The sequence below is a fragment of the Marmota marmota genome, unplaced genomic scaffold (assembly GCF_001458135.2).
Source record: "Marmota marmota marmota unplaced genomic scaffold, marMar, whole genome shotgun sequence".
NCBI lineage: Eukaryota > Metazoa > Chordata > Mammalia > Rodentia > Sciuridae > Marmota > Marmota marmota.
Genome location: NW_026000221.1, coordinates 13,575,088 through 13,586,293, shown reverse-complemented (window position 1 = coordinate 13,586,293; position 11,206 = coordinate 13,575,088). Strand labels below are relative to the sequence as shown.

General features: G+C 54.2%; 1 protein-coding gene across 3 annotated transcripts in view; it reads left to right on the top strand.

Annotated features, from left to right (window-relative positions):
- Nucleotides 1-11,206, top strand: part of Cdh5 (cadherin 5) — a 35,720-nt gene that overhangs the window by 234 nt on the left and 24,280 nt on the right. For 2 of the 3 annotated variants that reach the window (XM_015488651.2, XM_015488650.2), the window contains exon 2: nt 9,374-9,594. In XM_015488651.2, the coding sequence (XP_015344137.1) occupies nt 9,391-9,594 (204 nt within the window). In that variant the 5' untranslated portion in view covers nt 9,374-9,390. Of the gene's footprint in view, nt 1-8,045; nt 8,133-9,373; nt 9,595-11,206 lie in introns of those variants that run through there. The other variant, XM_015488652.2, reaches the window with a different exon arrangement.

The following is an 11,206-nucleotide window of genomic DNA, read 5'->3' as shown; positions in this document are numbered from 1 at the left end:
ACGCTCGATCTTCTGCCACCGTCTGACCCAGGTGTGTGCCCGGGGCAGGGGGGGGGGGGCTGCTCGTTCCTTGTCTGTAGAATGGGATTGTGGGGTGACCCGTGGGGAGCAGCCCTTCCTGGGAGGACTGGGTCTCCTCTGGGGTCAAGGCAGGGCTGGGCAAGGTGCGTCCAGTGGTGGGGCCATGAGCCCAAGTGGATGTCTCAGGGCTGAGGGGGAGTATGGCTTGGTTCCCCCAAAAGCAGACCCTCGGCGTGAACCCAGCCCTACTGGCTTTCATTGATACCCTTCCTCCCCAACACCCAGATACCAAAGCCTAGGGATCAGGAGCCAGTGACCCCATATCTCGGGGGAAGCCCCCCAGATGGCCAGCCATGAGGGCTGGTGCCAGCCAGGGTGGGGGTTCAGGGGCTTGGAGAAGTTCACCCACCGTGGGAACAGACTCCAGCTTGGCCGCTCCAGTGTGACCTTGGAGACCTTACCCAGTCTCCAAACCTCAGTCTGTTTGTCTGGGCAATGGGGCTAGTGGGTCTCTGCCATTTATTTTAAGAACTAGAAACGCTGCGCCTAGAAAGCTCTGGAGTAACTGGATTCTCTATTTGCCCAGGAGCGGTCCCAGGGGGCAGATTCCTTCCTCACATCTGGTGAAGCCCAGGAGATCTGGAGAGCTGGGGTGGGGGCGGGGGTGAGATCTGAGCCGAGATCTTGGCCCGCGCAGCCCAGGCTCTCCCCAGCACCTGTGGCTCCCCTGCGTCTTGGGATTCTCAGGTGTAAATGGAGGAAACCATCTTTTTCTTGGTCATTTACTTGAGATGCTCACATTTGGCCTTGGAGATGGCTCATAGTAGGGATCTGGAAGGACCTCGGTGCGGCTGAACTCACCCGCCACCCTCCAGCCGTTGGTGGCTTTGAAGGCATAATGTTGTGACTCCAAGGCATGGCACCAAACCCCCGATCCCACTCTATCTCCGGCTGCAAGGGGTCAGACCCCGGCGGGGGAGGGGGAGGGGTGGCACCTCTGGGCACCTACTCCATGACCCCTGGCCCTGGGTGGTAGGCAGACGGGATTGACAGGTGATGAAGAGCATCCCAGGAGGAGGGACGGCTGGGCAGCTCAGAGGGCCTGGGGAGCAGGGAGTAGAGGCCAAGCAGCAAGAGGACCAGTGGCCTGAGGCCCAGGAGCCCTGGCTCATTCTCAGTGGGGGCAGCCACAGGCTCCTCCCCTGTCTGGCCGAGTCTAGCCATCTGTGAGCCCCAGGCTGAAGGTCAGAGGGTACCCCCCCACCAGGAGCCCAGGAGCCACCCCAAGCAGCCCTACCAGCTCTAGATCACAGTGCCAAAAGTTAGGGTAGGTGTCTGCAAGCCCCAAAAGGGTTAAGCTGCCACCCTACAGCCTCAGACCCAACCATTGTGAAGCTAAACAAGGGCCGGACATGGGGCAGGAAGCCAGAAGGGGCTACACTTATTTTCTTCCAAAGTTAGATGACTCACACTTCCACTGCTGCCTTAGGGACAAGCAGTGGACACTGTGGCCACCATTCTAGGAAAAATCTCAGGCCCTGTCCTCACATGGACCCATACCTGATACCTCCACCACCCCTCCGTAGCCCCCCTTCTCACGTGAAGCTACATGAATTTCCATTTGATCTATGGGATCACTGAGGCCCAGAGAGATCATGAGATCAATCCAAGGTCACACAGCTAGTACAAAGTAAAAGCAGAACATTGATGAGGACAGTCCTTTGGGCCCCATACCGATTACAGCCCATAGTGAAGCTCAGAAAGGAAGTAGCAGGCCCAAGAACCAGCCAGGAGAACAGTGACCCTGGGGAGAGAATGCTCTAGGAGATGGGCTCTGCATGCAGGAACTTGCTTCTGCCTGGAGAGATGCAGAGAAACCTGGGGTGTTGGGTGGAGAAGTCAACAGAGGGTTCCTGGAGGAAGAGCAGCAGCCCAAGATGCTAGGGAGGCCTCGGACATCGCCCTGCCTTTGCCTCAGTCTCCCCATCTCTCCAGGGCAGAGCTAGTCCTGAAACTTACGCAGGCACCTCCAGCTTACCAGACCCCGGCAGGTACACAGACCCACTGGCTGGGCCCTGCTGAATGTGATTTCCTTCTGGAGAGGAATGAGGGGAGCAGGAGGTCAGCCCAGAGCAGAACCAGGAAATGAGGTCAGGGGCTAGCCGGCAGTCCAAGCCACAGCTGCCAGACCCAAAGGGTGGGCAGATGGCAGTCAAGACACACACATTCACTGACTGAGTACCTACTGTGTGCTGGGCTTACACCTGTGACCTCACTTAGTTCTCCCAACCAGGGAGGCCGCTACTGTTGCCTCCATTGCAGATGAGGAAGCTGAGGCTCAGAGAGAGCAAGGGATGGGCCCAAGGTCGCACAGCTCGTGAGCAGTCAGGCAGGTTCAGACAGGCAGATGCATGAAGCTCCTTCCTGTCTCCTTAGGACAGGAAGGTAGAATGGATGACCCGGATCCCAGAAACCCATGGGCCAGGCTGCCAATTTGTTTCAAATCAAATTAGTTCTGGTCCTTTGGTAATCCCTCTCTCATAGATTGCACTGAGGATTCAGGGACTGAGTTCAAGTTTGGTGGTTATGAATATTTTGATTGATTGGTGATGTCTGCCATGGGTAAGGGCAGGGGTGAGAGGCCACCTCTGAATTCTGTCTTGCCAGTCCTACCTAAAGAGGCCCCCAACTCAGGGGTGTGTACGTATCATCAGGACCCTTAGTAAGGATAATCTCATTGCTCCCCAAAAACCTACAGTGGTGTATTTGACAATGAGATGGGCCATTGGAGGAGCCATTGGGGGTAGGGATAAGTTTATCTGAGTTATGCTGATGATTGCGACCGCTCTGCCCACCCTACCTGTTGTCTGCAAACATGCAGATTGGTTTCTAAATCCTGGGAGTGGCAAGGGAATCAGTAGCAAGACCAAAATTGGAGACTGAGCCAGACTGACAGCCATGGAGGGGGACTTTGACACCCCCAGGTCTGGGCCCTTGAGTCCCTGCACTTGGATGCTTGAATGAAGTGGGGACCTAGACCCAGAAATTGTTTGGGCAGAGACACTTGGTCCAGAAGGCCTAGGCCATCCTGGTGGCCACTGGAAGACCAAGGGAGGGTAGACTGGGCTTGAAAAATATTAAAGCATCACCCAGAGGACAAAGGGCACTCCAGGCCCCTGTGTGAAAACCCTGCCGGTGACCAGAAGAGCATCGTGCATTCCAGAGACTTCTCATTCTCCTCGTGGCTGGTAGGGGCAGAAGGGCGGAAGAGAGGAGAGCTGGAGGAGTGGGCAGGCGACGCACCGTGCTGGACCTTGAAGACTGGCTCAGGGGCTGGACTTCAACCTGCAGGGGTACAGTGTAGACAGGGAGGCTGTTGGCAAAACTCTACAAGGAGAGGAGCATTCTGGGGACCCCAGGAGGAGGACCCTGGACTGAGCTGAGCCACAAATAAAGGAAAGCACCAGAAGCCGGCTCATAGCTGCGGGGTCTCACCCCATCCCCAAGGCTCCCAGGGCCTTGGCCTCTGTCCTTCTAATGTGGGCAGCTGTCAAGGCCCAGCTGTAAGTGCCAGCATTTGAGCAGATAGTGTGGGGGTCTCTGGGGGAGTTTGGGGATCAGTGGGTCCCACTCTGTCCTAGACGGAGGCTCGTGGAGTGGGACAAGCGGGTGATAGAGAGCCTCCAAGGCCACCCACGGAGCTCGGGCTCCAGCCACCCTGCCTGCAAGCACACCCCCTGCGTGTTTTGGGCCATCCCCTCCCACCGCCCTGACCCTCATCCCTGACCCAGGGCCTCTGGGCTGGAGTCCAGAGCCAGTGGGAGGCTGGGCTGGGACTCGCATTCCGTCCATCTCCAGAGGTTGTCCCTGGAGCCGGGCTCGGCTGCTAGATCCCATCCTGGCTGAAGGCTGTGTGCGGGGAAGGAGCAGAGGGCCTCAGACAGTGTGGGGAGTGTCTGTGCCCAGGGCTGTGTCCTCATGCAGGCGTCTCTGAGGGCTGGGGGTCTGTGCGGCCTGAGGATGCTGCGTGTGCATCTGACCTGCAGCCTTCCTCCACACAGCCCCAGAGACCTGTTCAACAGCCCCCTAAAGCCCAGACTTGGCCCCTGAAATCTAAAACTTGAGTGGGGCTCTGATCAGATGGAGGGGTAGGGCTCTGCCCTGTGGTCAGAAGCAGAACCAGCCTAGGCCTTTGTTCAGTGCCCCACCCAAGGGCTCCCAATCGGGTCCAAATTTCCTACCATCTACTTAACCGCAAAGGCAGAGGGCCCAGGGAATCCCAAGAGAAGGCTCAGCCCCTCCCTACCCGGCAGTTCCCCTCTTCAGCCATGTCCCCTCCCCTCCTTCTGGCGTATGATTTAGAGAGCATGGAGCTGAGCCCACTGCAAGACAAGCCCTGAGATGGATAGGGCCACCAAGAGAAGGACCAAAGGGGACTTTGCCTGAGCCTCATGGGGATGAGTGACAGAGGCAGAGCTCCCTCCAGGGACTAGGCTTCACCCACTGGGCCCTCCCCCATTCCCTGTCACAGCTTCCTAAGTCCCTCCATCCTAGTATGTGCCACAAAGGGGTCCCCTTCATCCATTAGGAATGGCTTACAAAACTAACATGGCTTCAGAGATGACATCAGCACAGATTCTGGATGACAGGGACATGGGCAGGGCCCTGGCCTCTGGGTGTCCAGTACCCACAGCTGAGTTGCCAGAAGACCCCCTCTCCACCCATCCTGAGCTCAGGCAGGTTCCCAGACCGCTCAGCCAGGAACTGCTCACCCCAAAACCATGCCCAAGGTCCTCAGGCGCTCTGGATGTCCACAGTCCCCAAATCTGTACAGAGACACCCCAAACCTCTCCAAAAAGTAGTGAGAACAGTAGAAGAGGCGTGACTCGGCTTGCTAAAAGCAAAAAGCCTAAAATAAGCCTGACCCCAACTGTCTGCTGCCCACACCTCCAAACTGCAGCCCAGGAACACTCTGTTTCCGGCTGTGGCCACAGCCAATCTGACCCGCCTGCCTTCCTCTCCATGGGCAGGAGGAGGAATGAGTGATTGTCTACAAAACCCTTCCCCTTGGCCCTGTTTTGGTGGCTAGATTTCTAACACAAAAGCAAAAATCACAAAGAAGTGGAGTGTGGTTTTTCAAACGATGAGTTCCCTCAGATTCCTCTGAGATTGTGTGTAGAAGGAACCCAGGATTTAGAAAAAGACAGATTGGGCAGAGAGGTCCAGGTCTACCGCTGATAAGCTGTCTGTCTCTGAGCCTCAGGCTCTTAATTTGTGAAATGGGAATGACAATTCCTACCTCTTCAGGAGGCTGGGGATACTGCAAAAACTAAATGAGGTGGTGCTTCTGAAAGCCAAGCACTGGAAATGGTTTATTAATATTACATGTGAGTGTCACTGCAGGGGGGGGGGGGGACACGACGCACCATTGAGGACAGGTTCAAATTCTGGCTTCATCTCTTGCTACTGTGTGACCTGGGTTGGCTCACTCCACCTTTCTGAACCTCCTTCTTCCTGCAAAATTGGATGGTTGACAACTACATCAAAGGTCGTTGCAAGATGTTAGTGAGATAATGTGCCTCGGGGGAGGTGCTCAGGGATGTCAGACAAGAAAACACTGTTTCAGAGTGCCCAAGTCTTCAGTGTCACGTGGGGATAATTACACGATCCCATCTTCTAAAAGCCCTCATCTCCAGGGTCCTCCCCCTCCCTTGACAAGGGACATACTGATATAGTTGACTGAGAGGAGCTTGAAGCTGACCCGTGTGGACCAAGGGCTTTCTTTCAGGGCTCACAGCTGGGCCTTTGATGGACACAGAATAGAATGCAGAGGGCTTCTCTACACCCCCCAAGAACTTTAACTCCTTGGCCCACTGAGGAATTAATGCCCCCACGTGAACCATGTGGTCAGAGCCCGTGGCCAGTGGACGTGGCTTTATTGAGGTCTTGTGTAGTCATCTATTAATTTGGATAATAAATAAAGAAAACCATGACCCGTCCTCTGTCTGAGCCCCGTCAGGAAACCTGGGTCCCACAAAGAGACTTTGTGAAAGGACAGCCGGAACTGGGTACAGGGCCAAGCGGGATGTGGAGGCACCCAGAGGCCAGGGACAGGGGAAGCTGTTAGTGCCTCAGGACCAGAGGGACAGAGGGAGGATGTTTCCAGAGGAGGATGTTTCCAGAACCTAGGGAGAGATGAAGGACCCAGGGGCCGCCCACCAGCAGCTGGCATCATGGAGCAATGTGACCACAGCTAAAAACAGGAGCCAGAGCGGAGAGGAGCAGGGAAGACATTGTCCACATCCTCCTCTGGTCCTTGGAGGGCCTGCTGGAGCAGATCCTGACCAAACAACCAGAGGCCAGGGGCGCAAGCCCAGAGCAGCCCTCATGACACAGAGCTGAGAGACAGGAGCCCAGGGCAGCCCCCAAGACCCAGAGCAGAGGCTGGTGGGGCAGGGTGGGATCTGGCAGGGATGGAAGGGAAAGCAGAAGAGCCTGCTTGTCCCCCCAGCAGGTGATTGGAAGCTGAGGCCCAGGAGTGGGAACAGATCCCCCCTCAAGGCTGCAGGGACAAACTGCCACAAATCTAGGGCCTAAAGCAACACGAGCTCATTGACTGGTTAACTCGCCGTTCTGCGGCTCAGAAGGTTGAAATGGGGCTCAGTGGGCTGAAGTCAGTGCTGTGGTCCCCTTGGAGGCCCAAGGGAATCCCTGCCCTGCCTTTTCCAGCCCCCAGGGGCCACTGGCCTTCCTTGGCTGGTGGCTCCCCTCACATCAAGCCTCCTGTCATTACTTTGTCTTTTTTTTTTCTGACTCTGGCCGTCTGCCTTCCCCCTCAAGGATGATATGATTATTGGGGTCCAATAAGGGTCTGCTGAAAGTCCCTTTTTGCCATGTAAGGTAATATCCCAGGGAATAAGACGCAGACCCTTGGGGGTGAGGCAGTCATTCAGCCTATTACACAGATCTGGCCACCTCTCCTGTGCCCAGCCCCTATTGCTCATTTCCTCTGACCCTGGGTACTCCTTGGTTCCTCAGGTACATTAACTGTGTCTCACCTCAGGGCCTTTGCACCTCTCAGTGCTTCTGCCTAATATTCTCTTCCTCCTTCTGCCATCCCTAAAGCTGACCCTCAGACGTGGGCTCACATAGCTTTCCGAGTGGGCTGGGGTGTATCCGTGGTAAAGCGCTTGCTTGGCATGCAGGAAGCCCTGAGTTCCATCCCCAGCACCAAAAAAATCCAAAACCTCCCCAAAGTTTTCCCTGGATTCAGTCTCAGTCAGACACCCCTCACCCAGAGTCCTGTCCCCAGTGCCTAGAAGCACAGATGCCTCACTGAGCAAGACTCATCCTATCCTGCCCAGAGGCCTGAGAACTCTCTCCTGCTGTTTCCTGATTTCACTTGTTTGTTTTGTTTTTGCATTTTAGAGTCACTTCTCACATGAGGGAGGCAGAAAGGACCAAGATTTGCCGTTTCTTTCTGGGAGGAAGGAAATGGCCCTTAGAGCCCTGGGGGGCTGCTGGGCCTGGCGCTGGGGATGCAGCAGCTGCGACATCTGCCCGCTGCCTCCCTGAGTCAGGACAGCTTCCTGGCCAGGACTTCCAACCTCCCCCTCCCTCCTCCGATCCTCTGTCCACCGCCTTCCTCCTGCCTGGAGCACCCTACTTCCAAGGGCACCAGGTGTCCTCCAGCTAGACCCCTTCATTGGTGGCCGAGAAGCTGAGGCCTAAAGGAGGCAGGGCTCCCCCAAAACATAACACCTGCATCTAGGATCCACCCCGACTCCAGGACCCTGGGAGGTCACTTCCTCCTGGGACAGAGGCAAGGCCCTTGGATGCTAAGGTCAGCAGGCCTGAGACGAGCTAGCCCAGCACAGACTCTCTGGGCCCTGCTGAGGCCAGCCTGGCGCCAGTGGCTCAGAGGAAATGTTACTAGAGTTCAGAAGCCTCCTATGAGGTATAGAGTCCAGCCTCCCCCACGGGTAGGGTGGAGCAAGAGGCAGTCCCACCCCACACCCTGTGAGTCCTTGTGTCCCATCCCGCCAAGCATGCACACTGGTCCCCACTCCCACTCATCGACTTTCTTCCCTCTACCATCTCAGGAGCTACAGGTCAGTGATACAAAGGACCCAGAATGGGTGGACAGGTAGAGTCAGAGTTGAGAAGGCAGGTTGATGGCCAAGGGCATGGCCTCCAATTGCCTTGGGGAAATGGAGAAAATGTGTGTTTCTGAAATTCAGGCAGAGGCCAGGCCTTGATTTCTGGGTGACCCATATTCCTGGCCCATGGGGTTTCCCTCAAGAGTGTACAACCTGCAAAACTGCACAGGGCTTGCATTTCAAAGTGCTTAGCTTAGTATTCGTCTGTCTCAAAAAGTCTTCATAACTTTCGAATGAAGGACCCACATTTTTATTTTGCACGGGGTCTGCCAATTACAAATCCATGAAGCGGGACTCTCAAGCCCCCACATGCCAAGCCTTGCTTTTATGACAGATCCTCAGGAGACTACCTCCTATGCATTCTAGAGTGAGGTGCAAACCTCTGAGTTCAAACATTGTTGTTTTCCTGGGGACCTTCTGAGGACAGCAGCAGAGAAAATCTACCAAACGGCACACTGGCTGGGAGGGCATGTTTGTTCAGAGGAATCTTAAAATCCCACCCCATCGCAGCTTTGGGACAGGAAAAACAGTCTGAGCTTTTGAGACAGATAGAGTCAGTTCCAGTCCTGTCTCTCCTCCTTACAGTCTGGGTGATCTCAGGAAGTTACTAAACCTCTCTGATTATCAGCTTATCTGTAAGATGAAGATCACAATTATTCCAACCTCAAAGGATATTAGGAAGATTACATGAGTTAACATACATACAGCTCTTGGAACAAAGTCAGACAAATACCAAGTTCTCAATAAAGGTTGGTGATGGAGGTCAGAAGCCTGGCTCTGTTCTCAGCCCTGCTGCTGATGCCTACATGGACTTCACCTCCTCATGACTGAGTTTCCTCATTGGTAAAATGGCGATTGCCCAAATGCCTCCTGGGTGAGCTCATGGAACTGTGATTAACATCAGTATCTCCCCCTCCTTCAGGAGACCCCCCAGCAGCCTCTGAGGCTCTCCATACCCCGCGCACCTGCTTCCATCTTAGCCCATGTACATGCATGCACTAGGAATCATTTCTGTGTCTGCCTTCTCCTCCCAGACTCCCAGCTCCCCTGGGTCAGGAACAGGGTCTGATTCCTCTGTCTGCAGAGTGATGGATGAAGGCATGAACAGATAAAGGAAGCTCATTTCTCTACGGGAACTACTCAGACCCTAGGATAATGGCCATGTCCTGATGGTGTCTCTCCTCTTTCCCCAGACTGGCTCCTCCCGGGGATGCAGAGGCTCACGATGCTGGTGGCTGCTTTGGGTGCCTACCTAGGCCTGCTGGTGACAGCAGCAGTGGCAGGCTCTAACCCTACCCAACCGGACACTCCTGGCATGCTGCCTATTCACCAGCGCCAGAAAAGAGCCTGGATTTGGAACCAGATGCACATTGAGGAAGAGAAAAACTCCTCATTGCCCCACCATGTGGGCAAGGTAAGGCTCAGGCTCCATGGGAGGAGAAACCATCTGCAGCTGGCCCAGAGCAATGGTCTTGGTGGCAGAGATGGTAATAGATACCGGGGTAGTTGTAGGAGTGGAGGAAATAGTTGTGAGGGTGATGGCAACAGAATTGGAGCTGGGGGAGGTGGTAGAACTGGTAGTGGTAGTAGTGGCGACAATGGTGATTGTGGTGCTCCTGAGTGTGGTGGTAGTGGTGCTAAGAAAGGAGAAATGGTAACAGGTGCTGGTAGTTATATCAAAGAGGAAGGTGAGGAAAGTGTGGTGGTAATAGTAATAGTGGTGGTGGTGGTAATTGTGCTGATGGTGGTGGTGGTGTTGGTATTGGTGATGGTGGTAGTATTGGTGGTGGTGGTGGTGATAATGGTAACAGAGGTCATAATGGTGGTAGTGGTAATGGTGCTGATGGTGGTGATGGTGATGGTGGTGGTGGTGGTAATGGTGATGGTGGTGGTAATGGTGGTAGTGATAATGGTAATGGTGATGATGGTAATGGTGGTGGTGAAGGTAATGGAAATAGTGATGGTGGTGGTGGTGATAATGATGAAGAGGGTGGTAATGGTGGTGGTGGTGATATTGGTGGTGGTGGTGGTGATAGTGGTAGTGATAATGGTGATGGTAATGGTGGTGATGGTGGTGGTGGTAATAATGGTGACAGAGGTCATAATGGTGGCAGAAGTCATAATGGTGGTGGTGGTAATGGTGGTGATAATAGTGGTGGTGGTGGTAATGGTAGTGGTGATGATGGTAGTGATGGTGGTTATGGTGGTGGTGATGGTAATTGTGATGATGGTGGTGGTGGTAATGGTGATGGTGGTAGTAATGGTGGTGATGATAGTGGTGGTAATGGTGGTGGTGATGGTGGTAAAGATGATGGTGGTGGTGGTAATGGTGATGGTGGTAGTAATGGTGGTGATGATAGTGGTGGTAATGGTGGTGGTGATGGTGGTAAAGGTGGTGGTAGTGGTGGTGGTGGTAGTGGTGGTGATGGTGATAGTAATGGTGGTGGTGATAGTAATGGTGGTGATGATAGTGGTGGTAATGGTGGTGATGATGGTGGTAAAGATGATGGTGGTGGTGGTAATGGTGATGGTGATAGTAATGGTGATGGAGATAGTAATGGTGGTGATGATAGTGGTGGTAATGATGGTGATGGTGGTAAAGATGGTGGTGGTGGTGGTGGTGGTAATGATGATGGTGGTAGTAACGGTGGTGATGATGGTGGTAAAAGTGGTGGTGGTGGTGGTGGTGGTGATAATGGTGTTGGTAATGGTTGTGCTAATGGTGGTGATGATGGTGGTAACTGTGGTGGTCATTGTAGTGGTGATGGTGGTAGTGATGGTGGTAATGGTGGTGGTGGTGGTGGCAGTAACAGTGAAAGAAAAAGTGAGGGAGATAATGGTGGTAATGATAATAGTGGTGGTGATAGTAACAGTAAAGGAGAATGTGAGGGAGGTGGTGATGGTGATGGTAGTAGGGGTAATAGTATTAGTGGTGGTGGTAATAGGGGTAATGGTGGTAGTGACAGTGAAGAGGAAGGTGGGGAAAGGAATACTGGTACTGGTGGTGGTGATAATGGCAATGGTGG